The sequence below is a fragment of the Chelonia mydas genome, chromosome 6 (genome assembly GCF_015237465.2).
Source record: "Chelonia mydas isolate rCheMyd1 chromosome 6, rCheMyd1.pri.v2, whole genome shotgun sequence".
In the NCBI taxonomy this organism is placed as follows: domain Eukaryota; kingdom Metazoa; phylum Chordata; order Testudines; family Cheloniidae; genus Chelonia; species Chelonia mydas.
The window spans coordinates 16,085,274-16,108,221 of record NC_051246.2 but is presented as its reverse complement, the minus strand read 5'-3'; the positions used below and the strand labels follow the sequence as shown (position 1 = coordinate 16,108,221).

Below are 22,948 nucleotides of genomic sequence, written 5' to 3'. Positions count from 1 at the left end.
GGGGCCTGGCAAGCTGCTACAGCTTGACTGAAAGAACCACGGGGCTGCTCCCCCTCTGCACAGGCCTGGCTCGCTCTGCTGCCGTGCTCTTTCCAAGGGAAACTGCCTGGCAAGGGGAGATTACACCAGACACCTGCCCCCATTGCAGTATACTTGTGCAGCCTAGCCATCGCTTACATTGCAGCTCCTGCTCACGCAGCACCCTGTGCCTTGGAGGAGCAAACCTTACTGGATAGTCCATGGGAGGCTTGCAGCCTGGGCGAGCTGCTGCTCGGAGGGGGCCTGGTGGGATTTGCATGTCTCCGCAACACCCTTCCCCAACTGACCTGGAAAATCCACCCCTAGGGCTGTGGGAAACGACTGGGGGTCATTTCTTTTCTCTAGCAGAATGGGGGTGTCAAACACTGCAGAAGCCACCAGTCCCACTGGCGCGAGTTACTCAGGTGACTCCCTCTTGGCAGCCTAAGCAGAGGGGTCAGGGCCACAGATAGCCTGGGGGATGGGGATCTGTCTCACCCCTGGGGATGGACCCCCAGGGGAAGCCAAGCAAGAGCCGTGCATCAGCTCATACTGTGCATGCTCTGAGGATAATTACAGAACCTCAGGCTCAGGGACTGCCACTGCCCAGCATATTCCACCAGCTGCTAATTTGTCTCCAGAGAAAAATCAGTGTGGTGTTTGTTTAGCTGGCTCTCCTTTCTGGCTATTCTTCCACAGCTGCCTGTGTGTTGGGCCAGGGATGGGATAGCCAGGGGCTGCAGGTTGAGATTGAGGGACACCAGCAGAGCTGGGATGCGGTGGGGTGGGGGGAGCCCATGGCTGGGACAGGGGTTTGGGTTGGAAGTGAGGGGCACCAGCAGAGCTGTTGCAGGAAGGATGAGAGCTGAGATGAAATGTGCAGAGAGCAGATTCCTTTCTGGACTCATGGAATGCATTAAAGACCTTCCCACCCCCACCCCCCCACACACACCCCAGAGACTCCAACTGGTAATGGATGGGCTAGGAAGCCCCACCTTTCCCTGATGGCATCACCACGGGGGGCGGGGGGAGTATATTAAAGGGGTCCCTTGGCTCCAGGCAGCCCAGAGTAGCCGCAGGGCACAGGAAGACTCCACTTCTGTTCCCTATCTTAAAGGGACAGCCCTCCCAATTAGCCCTGGGCATCCATCACCCCCCTGGGGTACCCCTTGCCTCCTAGTCTCTGGTCCAGGCATCCCATATGCCCTGGGCTGCCACGCCCTGCTCCTGATGCCCATGCTCTCCTCCAGCATGAACTGCGTAGCTGAGTTCTTCACCTATGAGACCACCAAGTCGGTGGTGGTGAAGAGCTGGACCGTTGGCGTGATCAACCGGGTTGTGCAGCTGCTCGTCATCTCATACTTCATCGGGTGAGTGCCCCCCAGGCCAGGGGAGTCTCCCTGGCACTCGGGCTTCATGGCCAAACCCCTTTCCCCTTGGGCCTCGTCCCAGAGGACCAGGAGAATTATTCTCCAGGGTGGGTACCATCATACACTGATCTCCAAAGAGCCTCGCTCCCGGAGGAAGGAGGCTGGGGGATGAGTCAACCTCACCTTGGCACAGAATCACTCCCCAGGCTAAAGAGTCCCGCTTGCCCACCGACCCGGCCCTGCATGTGGGTTGCACAGGGGTCAGGGTGGGGAGGAGATGCTCTCTGGGAGGAATGTAATCAACTCGTCCAACAGCAAGGGTCTCTCTCCTCCCCGCTCCTTGCTGCTGATGGGCGTTGCCAGGTGGGGCTGTGCTGGGGGACACAAGAGGTCTGAGCCCTGCTGGCCCTAACCACTGGGGCCAGACAGCATCACCTAGAGAGGCAGCTATCCCCTTTTGCCACCAATGTGCTGAATCGAAGGGTGGGAGGCTGGTTTTGGAGAAGCCCTTGGTGCATGGTTGTACACACGTCCTGCCTGACAGTGCCCATCCCCGCCCATCAGCTTCCCCGCAGGAGAGTGTAAAGACAGTCTTTGGGTTGGGTGTCCGAGCAGGGCTGGTGTGTATGTGTGACTCTGTGTGAACAGGAGAGGTAGGGCTCTGTATGGATCTGAGAAGTGTGGGTGGGGAAGGTTGTGCGAGCTGAGGGTGAGCTGGGGGGGCTGTGTGAGCTGGGGGTGGGGCTGGGAAGAAGGGGTGCAGCAGAGGTTGTGTGAGCGGAGAGGAGGGGCTGGGAGGAGAGAGCAGAGGGTTGATGGGCGGGATGCATCGGGGGCTGGGAGGGTGGGGCACTTTCTTCACCATCAGTGAAGACCAAGGGAATTAACCTCCAGCCCTTCCCCAAAAGGGATGCTGTACCACAGACAGCGTGGGGCTGCTGAGCCCCCTCTAGCCCCCACCACAACCCTCTTGGCTCTCATGCACCCCTTCCCCCGCAGCCCAGTGACCCTTGCATGGTCCCCCAACCCAGTGACATTCACACAGCCCCCTCTCCTTCACCCCCTGCCCCAGTGACCCCCTTGGCACTTTTGAAAATGGGACTTGTGCTCCTAAATCACTTAGATGCTTTGGATTATTTCATCCTAAATCCCTGTGATTTCCAATGAGGTTCAGGGCCAGATTTTCAAAAACCTTTCACTCCCTTTCATGCCCCAAAACAAAAGCCCAGATTTCCAAAATATCTTAGCGATTGGCCCTGAGTTCTTGTAAACAATTAGGCTGCACCAGGAGCCATCACGTGCTTGGTGAATTTGGCCCCCATCGTGTGCCAGGTGACTGCAAAAAAAAAATCTGACTTTGTGCTCTTTTGAAAATCTCTTTTTCGGGCTCCTAAGTCCTGGGACGTTAGATCCTCCATTACCTGGGCACTTTTGGAAAATCTACCACGGAGCAACAAGAAAAAGCAGTGAAGGTGGTGGGGATACAACTGCAGAGAAGAATCTGCAGGGGGCCACTAGGTGGCACGAGATGTGTAGGAAGAAGAGCTCTGTGTGTCTTTTACAGCCAGGCTGGCTCTGAGTCCACTCCGCTCACTTGTTATTTTAAAGGGACATTTTAACATTTGCTGCCGCTTTTTAGAAGGAAGTGTCATTTCAGTAACTGGGGTTACTGAATCAACCCGCCCCCAAAATCAGGCAACAATCTTATAAAATTCCTTTGCCTTCTGGTTCCTGAGCTGGTAGGCGACATGGGGGTCCTGTTATCATGTTCTTCTTGGTAATCAGCAGGGCTAGACACTTGCATTTGGTTTCTGTTGATGAAAGCAAAGTGTGTGACCTCAGCTCACCAAGGGGCACTGCTGGCTGTGTGACAGTGTTTAAACAGGGAGGTGATCCCACAGCAAGGAATGCAGGTAAACGGACAAGCTGCTCCACGTGGGCAGCAGTGTAGTGTGCGATGGCAGCAGGAGGGAGGTCAGGAGCAAAATGATCGTTTTGAAAGGGGAATTCCAGGAACTCAGTCTGAAAGAGCTCACCCGCTTCCAAAATGGATTGATGAATGCAGCACAAGACGCTGGATCGGTTGAAAACAGGACACATGTGTGGACCCAATGCAGTTTAGGCTGAAGAAAACTAAAATTAACCCGAAAACAAAACCATTTGCATTTAGACAAGACCTAAGGTTGTCACTAAATCCCATGACTCCAGGAGGTGGGGCTTTAGCATGGCCAGCAAAGACTCCCAATAAAATCCCAAGAGTTGGGGACAATGCAAAGGGATCTTCACAGCTCTCTACCGAGCCTGTCGCAGGTTGGCAAATTGTGGGGGAGTTTCCCCAGCCTGCCCCTCCAGTGAGAGGCTAATGTGGGTCTCTGTCCCTCTCCCCCCCCCAGCTGGGTGTTTCTCCATGAGAAGGCGTACCAGGTGCGGGACACCTCCATTGAGTCCTCTGTGGTGACTAAGGTCAAAGGCTTCGGCAAATACACCAACAGGGTCATGGACACGGCAGACTACGTTACACCCCCACAGGTAATCCTCATGCTGGAGGGCCAGTATCAGAGGAGTGGTTAAAAATAGTCAGGACTGGGGTATTGTGCGATGGGAGCTAAGGATGCCCAAAAGGTCTGGAGGGACTTGATTATTACTGCTATTATTCATGTTATGGTAGTGTCTAGAGGCTCCAGCTGAGATCAGGGTCTGGTCATGCTGGGCTCTGCTCAGCCCGGACATACACACAGAAACAGGCCCTGCCCAAGCTGAGATCCAGGCCCTGTGGGGCCGGGCGCTACACAGACACACGGCGAGAGACAGGCCATGCCCTGACTAAGAAAATGAGGAGGTTAATAATACTTTGTCTAATCTTATCTAGCTAGCTCTTTGGGGCAGGGACTCTCTCTTACTAATGTGTGCAGCACCTGGCACAGTGGGGACCCCGATCTTGGCTGATACTACATTGATACAATGAATACTGGTCCCTACTGTCTACTGCTTCAGCCTCTAAGCTTGAATTCAAAGAACTATATCCCTGATACGTGCCTTATTCAATTAAACAACCAGCTGTCGGCCTGTGTACTCCTGAGTTCAGGAAATGCCCCCTGCGTGCCCCCTCACAGAACCGTGGCACCCCGGCAATCCCTTGTCTGAGAGGATGAGGACCCTAGATCAGAACAGGGAGAGATCTGTGGGCATCATGGCAGAGGAGGGGGTTGAAAGAGGAGAAGGCAGCAGCTTTATGAAGATGGAGGGGGAGACACCCATACACACACCTGTGGGGGATCTGTGAAGGGACCCATGAGCTAGGGGAATTTTGTTCCTTTACTTTGGCCTCATCAGAATCATAAAGCAAAATATCTGATCCCTCCTAAGAACAGCGTAGGACATAGGAGGTTAAATATAGCATTTTCCTGAGCCATCAGCAGCTTTCCTGTGTCCCCTTTACAAGCTGTGTGCACAAGCAGACAGTGTTCAGGATAAACAGACGGGCCTTGACATTGAATTGTAGCTACTGCTCCTTCCCCTAGCTCAAACAGGGACGTACAAACACAGTGCTCTCCTGCTTGGAAATTCCCAGAGCAGGTGCAGAGTAAATTAGGAAGATGGAGGATACTGAACTAGAACTGAGCAAAAATTGTAGTTGAACTGGGAGGGAGAGGGGAGCAAAAATTGCTCTAACCCCTAGGTCATGCTCTTCCTGGAGAAACCGCAAGAACTCAGTATGGGGCGCTTTCTCCCTCTAGTGGCTGCATCATGTAAAGCCTGCTGCTGGCTGTGAGCTGACAGCTGAATGAGATAATATCTTTTAATGGACCAGCTTCTGCTGGTGGAAGAGCCAAGCTTTCAAGCCGCACAGAGCTTCTATTCAGGTCGTTAGCTGAGATAGGAGGGGCTCATGTTTTTTAGTCTACAGATCCTGGGTGAGTCAAATGAAATTCTGTGTACATTGTTCATGTCTAATCACCTGTTTTTTGGGTGGATTTCTCCTTTTTTGCATGTTTTGAAAAAAATGGGGCAAATTTGAATTCAAAAAAGCAAAGTGAAAAATGACACAAACATCTTGAAAAGAAATGTTTTGACTTTTCGGAGGGGAATGCTGAAAAATGCATTTTTCGATGAGGGATCTGTTTGTCAATACAAATAAATAATTCTCCCAGCTCTGTGCACAGGGATCAAATCAAGGTGCTTTGATCTAAGAGACTTGCTGGTTGAAAAATTTCCATTAAAACTGTTTTTTAGTGGAAATGGGGTTTTCAGCTAAACACATTTTTTGAGAGAGGTGCCCGCTTTCCTCAGAAAATTTGGACTTTTTTCATTAAAAAGACCAAACACCCCAAACTCAAAAAAAATTTCAATCAGGAATTACTGCGTTCATTCCTCATGGGAGTTGTAGTTCATTTGCCCCTTGTTCCTGTTCTTCTGTGTAGGTTGGGCTCCTGGGCCAGACTACATTTCCCATGAATGGTCAGGGGCTTTCATGACACACCCACTTCCCTTCACCATGAGGGGAGACTGCAGTGCATCACGGGAGGTGTAGTCTGGCCAAGAAACCTGGCCTAGAGAGGAGAACCAGGGGATGCATGGCAATGCCCCTACATATACATCCCAAAATGCCATTGGCCTTCTTGGCAACAAGGGCACACTGTTGACTCATATCCAGCTTCTCGTCCACTGTAACCCCTAGGTCCTTTTCTGCAGAACTGCTGCCGAGCCATTCAGTCCCTAGTCTGTAGCGGTGCATGGGATTCTTCCGTCCTAAGTGCAGAACTCTGCACTTGTCCTTGTTGAACCTCATCAGATTTCTTTTGGCCCAATCCTCTAATGTGTCTAGGTCCCTCTGTATCCTATCCCTACCCTCCAGCGTATCTACCTCTCCTCCCAGTTTAGTGTCATCTGCAAACTTGCTGAGGGTGCAATCCACACCATCCTCACAGATCCTTTCCTCGGTCGTGGTGGTCCTTCTAAGCTGAGCTAGCCAGCCCAAGAAGGGGAGAGGCCCAAGGACACCGGAATCTTTGTAGAAGTGGGGGGCCAAGGCCAAAGTGCCACTTCCCCCTCTGCAGCTATCTGCTCCGGTGGTGAGCCAGCTGCCTTCTCTTCTGGCGCCACAGCAGCCCCTGGTGGGCGAAAGGTGTAATTGCAGTGCCTCCCTGGCAGAATCTATTATTCTACGTGGAAAAAAGAAATTTGCAGGGGACATGAATTCTACACTTCTGCAGTGGCGCAGAATTCCCCCAGGAGTACACAGTGTGTCTTGGCCTTTAGCAGTACAATTGTTTTTTCCATAACGCATATGTTTCTTTTGTTAAAAAGTGGGGAGGGGAATGGCCCCCTATACCTTCACCCCGGTTCCAGTGCTGGTGGGAGAGGCGACAGCTCAAGTGAGCTCATGTTTGCAGGCCAGTGTCATTTTGCAGTGTGGAGCTCTCACTGAAGCTGAGCTGACTCAAGAGGAGCTAACACCAGCATCACTCAAGTTATCTCTGCAGTGAGAGCAGACCTTTAGGAAAGAACCAGACGCTGTATTGCTGATTTACCCTCATCTGGGAAACTGATCTGCAAGACCCTGGATGTCTGCCACTGCTCAGCAGAGGGGGGACACAGGAGTCAGAATGAAAGAGAATGCACTCTTGAGATCCCTCATTCAATCCCCACTCATGTCTAACATGCCATTAATTACATCGATCCTGTTGTGTTCATGGCATACAGGCTGAGCAGTTAGATAAAAATTAGGGCTGTCAATTAATCACAGTTATCTCACGCGATTAACTCAAAAAAATTAATCGTGATTAAAAAATTAATCACAATTAATCGCAGTTTTAATCGCACTGTAATACAATAGAATACCAATTGAAATTTATTAAATATTTTGGATGTTTTTCTACACTTTCACAAATATTGTATTCTGTGTTGTAATTGAAATCGAAGTGTGTATTATTTTTATTACAAATATTTGCATTGTAAAAATAATAAAGAAATAGTATTTTTCAGTTCACCTCATGCAAGTACTGTAGTGCAGTCTCTTTGTCGTAAAAGTGCAATTTACAAATGTAGATTTTTTTGTTACATAACTGCACTCAAAAACAAAACCATGTAAGTCCGCTCAGTCCTACTTCTTGTTCAGCCAATTGCTAAGACAAACAAGTTTGTTTACATTTACAGGAGATAATGCTGCCCTCTTCTTATTTACAATGTCACCAGAAAGTGAGAACAGGCATTTGCATGGCACTTTTGTAGCTGGCATTGCAAGGTATTTACGTGCCAGATATGCCAAACATTCGTATGCCCCTTCATACTTCAGCCACCATTCCAGAGGACATGTTTCCATGCTGATAACGCGTGTTAAAAAAATAATTCAATTTGTGAATGAACTCTTTGGGGGAGAATTGTATGTCCCCTGCTCTGTTTTACCCACATTCTGCCATATATTTGATGTTATAGCAGTCTCGGATGATGACCAGCAGATGTGGTTCATTTTAAGAACACTTTCACTGCAGATTTCACAAAGCGCAAAGAACGTACCTGTGATGGGTTCGGTCACAGAAACCCCCTTGGGACTGTCACCTGATGTGCTGAAACTACCTCTGAGCCCACTTTCTTTGATGGCTTGTGTCATAAATATAAAGGGAAGGGTAAACCCCTTTAAAATCCCTCCTTGCCAGAGGAAAAATCCTCTCACCTGTAAAGGGTTAAGAAGCTAAAGGTAACCTCGCTGGCACCTGACCAAAATGACCAATGAGGAGACAAGATACTTTCAAAAGCTGGGAGGAGGGAGAAAAACAAAGGGTCTGTGTCTGTCTGTGTGATGCTTTGGCCGGGGTCAGAACAGGAATGGAGTCTTAGAACTTAGTAAGTAATCTAGCTAGATATGTGTTAGATTATGATTTCTTTAAATGGCTGAGAAAAGAGCTGTTCTGAATAGAATGACTATTCCTGTCTGTGTGTCTTTTTTGTAACTTAAGGTTTTGCCTAGAGGGATTCTCTATGTTTTGAATCTAATTACCCTGTAAGGTATCTACCATCCTGATTTTACAGAGGTGATTCCTTTACTTCTATTAAAAGTCTTCTTATAAGAAAACTGAATGCTTTTTCATTGTTCTAAGATCCAAGGGTTTGGGTCTGTGGTCACCTATGCAAATTGGTGAGGATTTTTACCAAACCTTCCTCAGGAAGCGGGGTGCAAGGGTTGGGAGGATTTTGGGGGGAAAGACGTGTCCAAACCACGTTTCCCAGTAAACCCAGATAAAGTTTGGTGGTGGCAGTGGAAATCCAAGGGTAAAAAAATTTTGTACCTTGGGGAAGTTTTAACCTAAGCTGGTAAAAGTAAGCTTAGGAGGTTTTCATGCAGGTCCCCACATCTGTACCCTAGAGTTCAGAGTGGGGAAGGAACTTTGACAGCTTGGGACTCCAGAACTCTGTCTTGTTGAGCCAGACACGCAAGCCTGGTGCAACACAGACCCACGCCCACATCTGAACCATGCCCCCAAAGCTGCAGACTTAACAGAAAACAGCTCAGAAAGTGTTCCTGTCTTCAGCACCCAGACACCCAGCTCCCAATGGGTTCCAAACCCCAAATAAATCCGTTTTACTCTGTATAAAGCTTATACAGGGTAAATTCATAAATTGTCCGGCCTCTATAACACTGATAGAGAGATATGCACAGCTGTGTGCTCCCCCAGGTATCACTTACTCTGGGTTTAATAATAAACAAAAGTGATTTTATTAAGTATAAAAAGTAGGATTTAAGTGGTTCCAAGTAATAACAGACAGAAGAAAGTAAGTCACCAAGTAAAATAAAGCAAAAACATGCAAGTCTAAGCCTAATACATTGAGAATCTGCATACAGGTAAATCTCACCCTCAGAGATGTTCCAATAAGCTTCTTTCACAGACTAGACTCCTTCTTAGTCTGGGCCCAATCCTTTCCCATGGTACAGTTCTTGTTAGTTCCAGCTCAGGTGGTAACTAGGAGATTTCTCATGACTGCAGCCCACTTTATTCTGTTCCACCCCCTTTAATAGCTTTAGCACAAGGCGGGAATCTTTGTCTCTCTCTGGGTCATAGAATCATAGAATCATAGAATCATAGAATATCAGGGTTGGAAGGGACCCCAGAAGGTCATCTAGTCCAACCCCCTGCTCAAAGCAGGACCAAGTCCCAGTTAAATCATCCCAGCCAGGGCTTTGTCAAGCCTGACCTTAAAAACCTGTAAGGAAGGAGATTCTACCACCTCCCTAGGTAACGCATTCCAGTGTTTCACCACCCTCTTAGTGAAAAAGTTTTTCCTAATATCCAATCTAAACCTCCCCCATTGCAACTTGAGACCATTACTCCTCGTTCTGTCATCTGCTACCATTGAGAACAGTCTAGAGCCATCCTCTTTGGAACCCCCTTTCAGGTAGTTGAAAGCAGCTATCAAATCCCCCCTCATTCTTCTCTTCTGCAGACTAAACAATCCCAGCTCCCTCAGCCTCTCTTCATAAGTCATGTGCTCTAGACCCCTAATCATTTTTGTTGCCCTTCGCTGGACTCTTTCCAATTTATCCACATCCTTCTTGTAGTGTGGGGCCCAAAACTGGACACAGTACTCCAGATGAGGCCTCACCAGTGTCGAATAGAGGGGAACGATCACGTCCCTCGATCTGCTCGCTATGCCCCTACTTATACATCCCAAAATGCCATTGGCCTTCTTGGCAACAAGGGCACACTGCTGACTCATATCCAGCTTCTCGTCCACTGTCACCCCTAGGTCCTTTTCCGCAGAACTGCTGCCTAGCCATTCGGTCCCTAGTCTGTAGCGGTGCATTGGGTTCTTCCGTCCTAAGTGCAGGACCCTGCACTTATCCTTATTGAACCTCATCAGATTTCTTTTGGCCCAATCCTCCAATTTGTCTAGGTCCTTCTGTATCCTATCCCTCCCTTCCAGCGTATCTACCACTCCTCCCAGTTTAGTATCATCCGCAAATTTGCTGAGAGTGCAATCCACACCATCCTCCAGATCATTTATGAAGATATTGAACAAAACCGGCCCCAGGACCGACCCCTGGGGCACTCCACTTGACACCGGCTGCCAACTAGACATGGAGCCATTGATCACTACCCGTTGAGCCCGACAATCTAGCCAGCTTTCTACCCACCTTATAGTGCATTCATCCAGCCCATACTTCCTTAACTTGCTGACAAGAATGCTGTGGGAGACCGTGTCAAAAGCTTTGCTAAAGTCAAGAAACAATACATCCACTGCTTTCCCTTCATCCACAGAACCAGTAATCTCATCATAAAAGGCGATTAGAGAGGAGGAGAGGAGAGGTCCCCACCTCTCCTTCTAAATGGAAAAGCACCAGGTTAAAGATGTATTCCAGTTCAGGTGACATGATCACATGTCCTGTGAGGCTTCATTACCCACGTGCTGGCACACATGTTTACAGGAAGTCTTACAAGTAAACAGAGCCATTTACAACCAATTGTCCTGGTTGATGGGAGCCATCAAGATTCCAAACTACTATTAATGGCCCACACTTTGCATACTTACAGTAGGACCTCAGAGTTATATTTAATATTCCTAGTTTCAGATACAAGAATGATACATTCATACAAAAAGGATGACCACAGTCAGTAGATTATAAGCTTTGTAATGATACCGTACAAGATACCTCTTTCATAAAGCATATTCCAGTTACATCATATCCACACTTATAAACATATTTTTATAAAAATATGGAGTGCAACGTCACAGTACCAATGTGAGATTTCTAAAGATAGCTACAGCACTCGACCCAAGGTTTAAGAATCTGACGTGCCTTCCAAAATCTGAGAGGGATGAAGTGTGGAGCATGCTTTCAGAAGCCTTAAAAGAACAACACTCCAGTGCAGAAAGTACAGAACCTGAACCACCACCAAAAAAAAAAAAAAAAAAAATCAACCTTCTGCTGGTGGCATCTGACTCAGATAATGAAAATGAACATGCATCAGTCTGCACTGCTTTGGATTGTTATCAAACAGAACCCATCAGCATGTCCTCTGGAATGGTGGTTGAAGCATGACGGGACATATGAATCTTTAGCGCATCTGGCACATAAATATCTTGTGATGTCAGCTAGATTCCATGCTCTCAAGTTGCAGTGAGGGACATTTAGGTTGGATATTAGGAAAAACTTTTTCACTAGGAGAGTGGTGAAGCACTGGAATGGGTTACCTAGGGAGGTGGTAGAATCTCCTTCCTTAGAGGCTTTTAAGGTCAGGTTTGACAAAGTCCTGGCTGGGATGATTTAGTTGGGGATTAGGTCCTGCTTTGAGCAGGGCGTTGGACTAGATGACCTCCTGAGGTCTCTTCCAACCCTGATATTCTATGATTCTATGATTCTAACAGTGCCATGCAAACGCCTGTTCTCACTTTCAGGTGACATTGTAAACAAGAAGCGGGCAGCATTATCTTCTGCAAATGTAAACAAACATGTTTGTCTGATGGTATGTCTACACTATGAAATTAGGTCAATATTATAGAAGTCGATTTTTAGAAATCGATTTTATACAGTCAATTGCGTATGTCCACACTAAACGCATTAAGTTGATGGAGTGCGTCTTCACTACCATGGCTAGCATCGGCTTACGGAGCGGTGCACTGTGGGTAGCTATCCCACAGTTCCCGCAGTCTTCGCCACCCATTGGAATTCTGGGTTAAGCTCCCAATGCCTGGTGGGGCAAAAACATTGTCGAGGGTGGTTTTGAGTACATGTCAGTCGCCCCTTGTCCGTGAAAGCAGTGGCAGACAATCGTTTCACGCCTTTTTTCCATGCGGACGCCATACTGCTTTCAGCAGACGGTGCAGTAGGACTGCTAACCGTTGTCATCCACCGCTTCCGCTGCAACTCTGCTCTGCTGCTATTGTCTCAATAGCGAATTTCTCCATGTTGTCTGTCATGGGCTCCTGGGTATGTGTGTTCTTCCTCGGGAAATGTGCGCGGTGCTAACCGTCGTAATCCACCGCTTCCGCTGCAACTCTGCTCTCCTGGAGACGCCATACCATGGCAAGCATGGAGCCCGCTCAGATCACCGCAGCAGTTATGAGCATTGTAAACACCTCATGCGTTATCCTGCAGTATGTGCAGAACCAGAACCTGCAAAAGCAGGCGAGGAGGCGATGGCAGTGCAGTGACAAGAGTGATGGGGACATGGACGCAGACTTCTCTCAAAGTACGGGCCCCGGCAATTTGGACATCCTGGTGGCAATGGGGCAGGCTTATGCCGTGGAACGCCAATTCTGGACCCAGGAAACAAGCACAGACTGGGTGGGACTGCATAGCGTTGCAGGTCTGGGATGATTCCCAGTGGCTGCGAAACTTTTGCGTCCGTAAGGGCACTTTCATGGAACTTTGTGACTAGTGACTAGTATCAGGGAAGATCGCTCCCAGCCAAACACAGACAGCTCAGCATTAACACCCGCTACCCCCACCACCGTATGGCTAAAAGCAGGGATGATTTCTTTTCGGCACAGGCAAACAGCCCAGCAGGAATGGCCACCTCTGAATGTCCCCTTAATAATGTCCCTGGAGGATTTCCGCTCCATCCCCAGACACGTTAACAGACTTTTGCAGTAGTTGTACTGGCTGCGAATGCATCCCAAGTCTTCAGGGCAAATTAATCATTAAACACGCTTGCTTTTAAACCATGTATTATATTTACAAAGGTACACTCACCAGAGGTGCCTTCTCCGGCTTCATGGTCCGGGAGCCCACCTTGGGAGGGTATTGGCTCCAGGGTGATAAACAGTTCCTAGCTGTTGGGGAGAACAGTTTCTCCACTTGCCTGTTGGGTGCTATCCTCCTCCTCCTCATCATTTTCCTCGTCCCCAAAATCCTCATCCCTGTTGCTTGAGACTCCCCCCTTGCAGGTGTCCACGGACAGGGGTGGGGTAGTGGTAGGGGCACCCCTTAAAATTGCATGCAGCTCATCATAGAAGCGGCATGTCTGGGGCTCTGACCCTTAGTGGCTGTTTGCCTCTTTGGTTTTTTGGTAGGCTTGCCTGAGCGCCTTAATTTTCACGCGGCACTGCTGCAGGTCCCAGTTATAGCATCTGTCCATCATGCCCTTGGAGATTTTTTCAAATATATTGGCATTTCGTCTTTTGGAGCAGAGTTCTGATAGCATGGATTTGTCTCCCCATACAGCGATCAGATCCAGTACCTCCCATTCGGTCCATGCTGGAGCTCTTTTGCAATTTTGGGACTGCATGGTTACCTCTGCTGATGAGCTTGCCATGCTGGCCAAACAGGAAATGAAATTCGAAAGTTCCCAGGGCTTTTCCTGTGTACCTGGCTAGTGCATCTGAGTTGAAAGTGCAGTCGAGAGTGGTCACAAAGGAGCTCCTGGAGGCCAATACCATCGAATTGCGTCCACACTACCCCAAATTCGACCCGGCGATGTTGAGTTCAGCGCTAATGCCCTCGTCAGGGAGGAGTACAGAAATTGATTTTAAGAGCCCTTTAAGTCGACAAAAATGGCTTTGTCATGTGGACGGGTGCAGGGTTAAATCGATCTAATGCTGCTAAATTCGACATAAACTCATAGTATAGACCGGGGCTGAGTGATTGGCAGAACAAGAAGTAGGACTGAGTGGACTTGCAGGCTCTAAAATTTTACATTGTTTTATTTTTAAATGCCGGTTTTTTGTACATAATTCTACATTTGTAAATTCAACTTTCATGATAAAGAGATTGCACTACAGTATTTGTATTAAGTGAATTGAAAAATACTATTTCTTTTGTTTTTTTACAGTGTAAATACTTGTAATCAAAAATAAATATAATGTGAGCACTGTACACTTTGTATTCTATGTTGTAATTGAAATTAAGGTATTTGAAAATGTAGAAAACATCCAAAAATACTTAAATGGTAGTCTATTATTGTTTAACAGTATGATTAATCATGATTAATTTTTTTAATCGCTTGACAGCCCTAATAAAATTATCAAATGCTCTTGCTGGAAGGCTGCCACATAACAGGGTTTTATTTCTTAGAACTCAGAACCTTAACATACTAAAACCAAAAGCAGAGCGAAACAAAGCAGGCTGCTCTCTAGCACAACTCACCCCCCCACCTTACTCTAGGCTGGCTCTCTGCAGATTGATGCTGATTGCATGCAGGCCTGGAAAAATCCCAGAGAATTTAAAGTGATCACTCACGATTTTAACACAGTTTTCAACACGCCCTAACTCCTGGCTGTTTCACTTGCTCTGTTTCTTCTCTGCGCCCTTCCCTATCCTGTCTCTCTGACCCCATCCCATCTCTGCAGGGGACGTCCGTCTTCGTGATCATCACTAAGCAGATTGTCACGGAGAACCAGGTGCAAGGCTTCTGCCCTGAGGTAAGCAGGTGAGGAGTGAGGGAGAATGGTGGGAGGGCTTGGGAAGGGGAAGGAGGGTTGATCTTCCCCAGCTGAAAGTGAAGCTATTCTCTGGAGAGGTTGCCTTGAGGTACCCGCTGTTGGGGCATTTAGGGTCCCCACCACCATCAGAGCAGTGGCAGGAAGGGGGGGGCAATCTATATGCCTGCCTGTCTGTCCCTGGTGCTCATTCCCTCTGCCTGCCTCCCGCTTGCTCTCCTTTTCCAGAGTGAAGTGAAGTACAGCTGTGTGTCTGACAGCGACTGCCAGAGGCCTGTCCCTACCACGGGAGGCGGTAAGAACCCAGAACCACACAGCAGCTCCAACAGGAGGCTGGGGCCTAGCATGTGGGAATGGTGGGCGGATGCCCTAGTATGGGGCGATGGCCAGGAGGGAGCAGCATCAGCCTGTGGGGTGAGGGAGAGGGATCGGTGAGGGAGGAGAGAGTGAAGAATAGATGAGTGGAAGAAGAAGGGGTGGATGGATGGATTGATGTGTGACAGTGTCTGAACCTGCTGCATCTGGATGTAAAATCAGGAGTTGCTATGGCGTGATCGAAAGGCCAGGCTGGCCAGCTGGGAGGTGGTAGCCAATTCAAACCTCTCTGCAGGATCTGGGCTCTGTGGGGGTGGCAGCAGGGACCAATGTGGGCACAGGAGGCAGGGTGGAGGGGCTGGGAGTGGGGTTTGTGGTGCTAATAAATAGGGGGCGGTTCCACAGGGATCCTGACTGGCCGGTGTGTGAACTACAACAGGAGCCTGTGGACCTGTGAGATCCAGGGCTGGTGCCCGGCTGAGGTGGACACCATCCAGGCGTAAGCTGGGCCCTTCGGGGCAGTCCCCCTTTCCCCGCTTCAGCACCCTGTTCTGTCAGCATAGGGGTCCCCATTCTGAGAGCCCTCCTGGAAGTCACCGGCGCCTAGAGGAGTCTGGGTGCCGTACCAGGGCCACCTTCTGGTGGCAGTTGTGCTTGGCTGTGTCACCTGTTCCGCATGGCCTGGTGCAGAGAGCCTCCCACATCCTCACCTCTCGACATGAAGGGGGGACCCCACTGTGCGCTGTGCTGTGGCTATTCTCTGCCCCATAGGGGGTGAAGCAGGGATGTGGTATATCAGGTGGCACTGCACTGTGGTTATTCTCTGCTGTCCAGGGCCAAGAGAGGACAGATCGGGGTCATGGCGAGGGTGCACTGTGCTGTGTCTATGCTCTGCCCCCCAGGGCCTATAGGGGCCGTGGCCTGGTGGCACTGTGCTGTGACTATGCTGTACCCCACAGGGTCCATAGGGGGTGGATTGGGGCCGTGGTCGGGTGGCACTGTGCTGTGGCTATTCTCTGCCTCACAGGACCTATAGGGGGTGGATTGGGGCCATGGCCGGGTTTCACTGTGCTGTGTCTATGCTCTGCCCCACAGCGTCCGTAGAGGGTGGATTGGGGCCATGGCCTGGTGGCACTGTGCTGTGACTATGCTCTGCCCCACAGGGCCCAAAGGGATCTTTACTGTTTAGTCACCTTGAGCTCAAGCTACTGCCATCCACACTATATCTGGCCTCAGAGCCCATCCAGCCCGACAGGATTATTCTCAATCACATCAGCGCCCCTCAGCCCAGGCCATGTACAGCTTTCCCTGATTGTGCAAGGAGCTGCACAGACTCCACAGACACAAAGAGCCCTAAGCTGCGGTGGGTAAATAGCAGGAGCAGGGTGGCAGATGGGAATGGGACATTGCCACCCAGGCAAGCCCCAGGCCACAGCCCCCTGCCTATATCCCATGTGGGTGATTTCTCGGGGCACTCTCCCTGCAGGCCCATCATGCTGGAGGCAGAGAATTTCACCCTCTTCATTAAGAACAGCATCCGCTTCCCGCTCTTTGACTTCGAGAAGTGAGTACTCGGTGCGGTTGCATGGGATGTGTACAGGACCCATCCGCCTCAGCTCACCTTGGGGTCAGGGCCTGACACTCAGGGACATGGAACTTGCTTTGCCCTGCATTGGCAGTGTAGAGGGGCCTTGAGGTGGGTGGAAATGACCCCTGAGGACCCATGGTGGAGGAGTCTCCCCAGCTGGCATGGGACTGGGGCAAGGGCCCTGCATGCACCCTGCTCCCAGACACTAGATCAGAAATATGGCCCAGGTGGCACTGCATTGTGGTTATTCTGTGCTCCCCAGGGCCCATAGGGGGTGGATTGGGGGCTTGGCCAGATGGAACTGCATTGTGGCTATTCTCTGCCCCCCAGGGCCCATAGTGGGTGGAACGGGGGCATGGCCAGGTTCTCTGCGGTGTGGCTATTCTCTGCCCCCCCATCTCCCCCGAGTCCATAGGGGATGGAGTAGGGTCGTGACTGGGGGTGATGGCACTGTGGCTGTTATCTGCCCCCCATGGGCCATGGAAAGTAAGGTCTAAGTCCATGCAGCCCTGAGGCTGCTCTAATTGATACTGAGGACCAGGCAGGCCCCCAGAGTATGGCGAGTGCAAAGCAGTTCTGAAGCCCCTTTACCTCCCCATCTGAGCCTGCCCCAAGCACAGGATCTGGCAAGCTGAGGATCGGACCTTCTGCATCACAGAGAGCCATACCCCCAGGCTGTGTGTGTCTGATCGGCTGCATTGCAGATAAACAGGACTTCCCAGCTCCTGGAGCCACCCTCCTCCTGGTGATGGTCAAGATTTCCCTCCAGCTGGGAATAACAGCAGGAGAGCCTGTGGCCGAGCCAGCCGGGGGTTGGGGTTGGGGTTATGGCTGGGGTTAGGGTTAGAGACCATGGAAGGGGGTTAGGATTGGGAGTAGGCTTTGGGTTTATGGATGGGGTGGGGTTAGAGATGGGCTTTCCCCATGGGACACTGTTCTCACAGTCCCCTCTCTGTGTCTCCCTCCCTCCAAGGGGTAACCTGCTGCCCAACCTCACGGCCCAGGACATCCGGACGTGCCGCTTCCATCCCGTCACCCAGCCCTTCTGCCCCATCCTGCGCCTGGGCGACATCGTCCGCTTTGCCGGCCAGGATTTTGCCAAGCTGGCCTCCACGGTGAGATTCGCGGCTCCCCCCATGGGCTGTGGCCTGACAGCCACATGCCAGGAGAGAGCACATGTGTGATGGCGCATGTGAGCTAGGACCATCTCCAGGGAGTGTCCTTCAACATGCAGCGGAAGCGGGGAGCTGCAGGGGACTCTGGGGCCTTGGTCAGTCCCTTAGCATGGGGGAAGGGGTCTGTCCAGTGACCCGGCGTAGTGGCCCCTCTATGATGCTGCCTGGGGTAGTTTGGCCTAACACCCCTTCTCTGTGCACAGGGAGGAATTCTGGGGATCAAGATCGGGTGGGTGTGTGACCTGGATCGCTCGTGGGAGCACTGCGTGCCCAGCTACACCTTCACCCGCCTTGATAGTGTCTCCGAGAAGAACAACGTCTCTCCCGGCTACAACTTCAGGCAAGCACAGAGGGTGTACATGCACACATGCAAACACAAGGAAAAAGCTGTGTGAGACCCTGGGGTTAACTCACTCGCTTGGACACGCTCTGGGCACATGTACCTCTTCTCACACGGGCATACTGTACCTTCCAGCTACACACAGACACAGCATATACCCCTGACTATGTACACTGCCCTCTACATACACTCTGACACACCAGATACACCCAAGTACACACACCGCTTTCCAGATACACACTAACACACCAGATACACCCAACTACACACACAACGCACACTGCCCTCCACATACACACTAGATACACCCGACTCACTATTACACACACTCTCCTAGTTACACACCCACACCTACATAGTGACTCACCCAGTTACATACACCCTCCCTGCTACACACACGCAACCACTACCTTCATACCAGACCCTTTCTTCCACACACTGTGTGTTACACCCCCCTCATACACAGCCGCCCGTCGGTGTGCACACCTTGGTGCAGCGGGGACCAGGGGATGGCAAGTCACAGCCCCTCTCCCTGTCCCCCAGGTATGCCAAGTACTACAGGCGAGAGAATGGCACCGAGTACCGGACCCTGATGAAGGCTTTCGGCATCCGTTTCGATGTGCTGGTCTACGGGAACGTATGTACGGCCAGGCAGCCAGCAGGGTCACTGTGAGGAGCCAGCACTGAAGCCCTAGGACAGGGGAAGGGAGCTGATGGGGAATCACCAATGTGTCTGAGGGGTCTATACAAGGCTTGTAGAGACCACCCTGTAAGCATGTGTAGCTCTTGGCCAATCAGAACATTGGAGCTCCTCCTCCCCTCCATGTGGTCCAGGCTTGGGACTGCCCCCATGTGCCTGACTCTCCATGCCACCCCACCTCCTGTTGGTGAGGAGGGTTCCAGCTTGGCCCCTCACTATCCCTCCTCCCCATGCAATGAGAATGGAGGACTCCCCCGCATGGACTCAAGCCCCTGCCGAAGCACCATGGGGTGTAGGAGGAGTTGGCTGGGTGTGGTCGTGCATCTGGAGATGCAGTGCCACCTGGTGGCCATGTTTAATGAAGGAGGACAAGAGCCCTAAGACTCACGTGCCCAACAGAAGCCACAAGGCAGGAGGGGAGGGGACCACAGATCCTGAGGCTGGCTGTGGAGAGGGGTTACACCACCCTGTACAGGAGAAGGAGCGGGCCCCCCCCTTCATGTGGCATCCTAGGGGCAAACCTTCCCTCCCCTAACCACTAACTCCACTCTCTGTCCTCTCAGGCTGGGAAATTCAACATCATCCCAACCCTGATAAACACCGTGGCAGCCTTCACCTCTGTCGGGGTGGTGAGTGCAACAGTCTCTCTGCCTCCTTCTTCCCCTCCGCCTGCTCCACAGGAGCCAGGGTGAGCAAGCCCCGGGCTGCAGGGAAAAGGGAGGCCCTGGGCCGAGCAAAGAGCTGCCCATCTGGGCAGGCCTCCTCGCTGCTTAGTGAAGCCCTGAGTCAAAGGTCAAATCCAGGCTTGCCAGGGACAGCAGAACCACAGAGAGAATCCAAGATGGGACCATGGTGATGCCACGGGAGGTGCTCTGGCGCTGTGGTGTTGGCACAGGGGAATCCAAGTTGGCGCTGTGGTGATGGCACGGGGGCATCCAAGATGGTGCCATAGAAACAGGGTGGGACGAATCCAAGACAGTGCTGTGGAACGGTGCAGGGGGAATCGAAGATGGCACCATGGCGGCCCAGGGGAATCCAAAATGGCACTATGGCGATGCCACGGGAGGTGCTCTAACCTCCACTCAGCAGTTTGTCACCCACCCCACGCAGTGTAGGGCTCTGTCCCTGCTAATGGTGGCCGGACCCCAGAAAGAGGTTACTGATGCTCCAGCAGTGTGGGCTCTGAACACACTAGTCCGGGCACCTGCGCTCAGCCCAGCTCTGAAGGGGAAGGGCTAGGCCAGCTCATCAGCCTCTCTTGGCTAAGGATCCATGTCCAGCCTCCTGCTCCCAGAGTCCCCCCGGCCTGTGGGTCCTGCCCTGCTGCCTTGGGCCCCTGTCATCCCCTGGCCCCACACCCAGAAAGGAAGGCCCTGCTGTAACGAGGCTGGTTCTGGCGGGACCCAACTGAGAGTGCCAATTCAGGACAAATTGCTTAAAGCAGGGCAGTTACAGCCCAAGGCTGGGGTTTCTGTGCACACCAAGGCAAACCAAACCAGCCAAACAGAGAAGACTTTGGTTTTACCCCACTGGCTAACCACAAGTCACACAAGCAATTCCCTTAGACATTCCATTTTCCCAGTATCACCACCAGTGCCACTCGTCATGGGGACAAATGGTTATGAAAACCAGTACCCCCGTAAAAGAAAAAAGGTTCTCTCGATCCCAAAGGACCAAGGCCCAGACCCAGGTCAATATACAAATCAGATCTTACCCACAAATCACGCTGCTGCCAATCCTTTAAAATCTAAAGGTTTCTTCATAAAAGGAAAAAGATATAGATGAGAGCTAGAAGTGGTGAAATGGAATCAATTACATACAGTAATGGCAAAGTTCTTGGTTCAGGCTTGCAGCAGTGATAGAATAAACTGCAGGTTCAAATCAAGTCTCTGGAGCACATCCACAGCTGGGATGGGTCATTCAGTCTTTCGTTCAAAGCTTCAGCATAGTAAGGTTCCTCCAGAGGTAAGAAGCAGGATTGAAGACCAGATGGAGGAGCTGCAGCAGCTTTCTATAGTCTCTTGCCATGTGGTCTCTCTTTCTTTGTTCCAAAGACAAGCTGTCCATCACATGGCCTGGAAACACCTCAGAGTTCTGTCCATAGGCAGGTCCCTGCATACCTTGCTGAGTCGCAAGGCGTGTCTGCCTTCTCTCAATGGGTCAATTGTATAGTTGATGGTCCTTAACAGGCCATCAAGCAGGCTAGGCAGAGCTGACACCAACTTGTCTGGGGTGTTCCCCAAAAGCATAGCACAAGTTTGTAAATACAGACAGTATAGAGCCAATATCATAACTTTAACTACAAAATGATACACACATATAGACAGCATAATCCTAACCAGCAAACCATAACCTTGTCTTAGACACCTCATTTGACCCTCTTTATACAAGATTTGGTGCCACTACAGGACCTTGGTTGCAACAATGATCTATATGGTCCCAGATTATGTCAATAACTCACACACGCCCTCTGCTGAGCCTGGCTGGGCCCCCCTTCAGCTTGTCTCCCCTCCCCTGCAGGGCACTGTGCTGTGCGACATCATCCTCCTCAACTTCCTGAAGGGCGCAGAGCAGTACAAGGCAAAGAAGTTCGAAGAGGTGAGTCCAAGGGAGGCGGAGCCTGGCATACCCAGCAGAGAGCGGAGTGCAGGCTCTTGGGGATGCTCCTGGCTACTCCAGTCCTGGTGTCCCCCAGCAGGGGGTGCTGCAGGGAGCAGGGTGGGAGCTTTGGCTGTGGGGGGAGCTTCCGGCTGCTCCAGTCCTAGCCTCTCCAAGCAGGGGGCACTGGGGGGAGTGGGGTTGGGAGCGCTGGCTGTCGGGCAAGGGGAGGTCACTCCATGCCCTTGTGGTGGGCACTGACCCGGCTCTGTGCCCCCTGCAGGTGACGGATGTAACCCTGTGCCACAGCCCCGTGTACAGGAGCAGCGAGATGCTGGGAGGCCGGAACGATGAGAAGCAATCCACCGACTCGGGGGCCTACTCCATCGGCCTCTAGTGCCCCTGCCCCTGGCAACTAGACAGTTTCCTGCCCGCCCTCTGTTGCCGCAGGCACCTTGCCCCTGCTCATTGGCAAGGGCATCTTTTGTACACTCCCCTCCTCTGATCCTCTGCTTCTTCCATCTTCCTCATCACCGGCCAGAGTCTTCCTCATAGGTTCCTTCGCCAAGGGGGTGGAAATCTCTCCTCCGGAATGTCCTCAAGAAAGCATTGCCATCTCCCTCAGGAAGCATGTACCATTCCCTCCCCATCGAACCTGGACAGTGCCAAGGAGCAGGCATGGCAGGCAGAGGCCAATGTGGTGGCTGCTGGTACTGGCACCACTCAGTTACCAACATGCCTGGCACTGTACAAGAAATGGGCAGCACTCCTCACCCTGTGGAGCACGTGCTCCTCAGCAGGGCACGCTCTCTCCAGGTTTGGCTGGGTGCTGAGAGCTCAGGAGGGCACCCTTTCAACGGAGGGGTGGATGGGATTGGTTCCCTTGTCCCAGCAGGGGGCTGTCCTTCCAGCTCAGGCACTCTCTCCAGCACTGAGAGGGGCACCCCAAGGGTGGGAGTGTGGGGTCTCCTTTCGCCAGCGGGGGGTTCTCTCCCCATCTTCGCCCCTATTTCCATCCTGGCAGATTTCCAGATTCCAGAGGGGGGAGGAGGAGGAAGCAGGCCTTGGCGGGACAGGGCATCCGGACCCAGGGACATGCTATTACCCCTCTCCAGTGCTGACTCCATTCTCCCACGCCAGGGCTTTTTAATCAATAAAACTCACTTTCTTGTCAGTGTCCCTCTGGGCTGTGCTGGGGCAGGCGTGTAGGTTGCGGCTCTCTCCAGGGCTTGCTGGGGGACATGGAGGTGGCAGGCACATGTAACAGGACCTTTCTGCTCTGTGTGGCAGGTGTTACCATCACCACTGATCAGCGCTGGATTGGCCAGAACCAGGGCTCGTCTGTTCAAGCCCAACTAGGGAGATTGCTGAGATTTCAGTACCATGACCCCACTGCTTGGGGAAGCGGTCGTACTGCTGCTTACCAGAAACATCTTAGCTTTTTTCAGGCTGGGGCTCTCCTTGGGGCAT

The 22,948-nt window shown here is 51.3% G+C and overlaps 1 protein-coding gene across 3 annotated transcripts; it reads left to right on the top strand.

Moving 5' to 3' along the window:
* Nucleotides 1-83: 83 nt before the first annotated feature.
* Nucleotides 84-22,808, top strand: P2RX3 (purinergic receptor P2X 3). Of its 3 annotated transcripts, XM_027830371.3 has the most exons (13): nt 84-443; nt 1,269-1,388; nt 3,782-3,917; nt 14,673-14,744; nt 14,991-15,057; nt 15,483-15,576; nt 16,564-16,641; nt 17,639-17,780; nt 18,044-18,180; nt 18,724-18,817; nt 19,444-19,509; nt 21,401-21,478; nt 21,762-22,748. In XM_027830371.3, the coding sequence occupies exons 2-13, from the start codon at nt 1,270-1,272 to the stop codon at nt 21,873-21,875; spliced, it is 1,197 nt and encodes a 398-aa protein (XP_027686172.1). In that variant the 5' UTR covers nt 84-443; nt 1,269; the 3' UTR covers nt 21,876-22,748. The 3 variants fall into 3 exon arrangements, with proteins under 3 accessions (XP_027686172.1, XP_043404127.1, XP_007068255.1); XM_043548192.1 differs by having other exon boundaries at nt 84-1,388; nt 19,444-19,568; nt 21,762-22,808; XM_007068193.4 differs by having other exon boundaries at nt 84-1,388.
* Nucleotides 22,809-22,948: the final 140 nt, after the last annotated feature.

Excerpts from the sequence above, each read along its gene's own strand:
- P2RX3 (XM_007068193.4), top strand. The coding sequence starts at position 1,249 with ATGCCCATGCTCTCCTCCAGCATGAACTGCGTAGCTGAGTTCTTCACC. Across the intron at positions 15,577-16,563 it reads GAGGTGGACACCATCCAGGC|GCCCATCATGCTGGAGGCAG; the intron begins GTAAGCTGGGCC and ends CTCTCCCTGCAG. Across the intron at positions 18,181-18,723 it reads TCTCCCGGCTACAACTTCAG|GTATGCCAAGTACTACAGGC; the intron begins GCAAGCACAGAG and ends CCTGTCCCCCAG.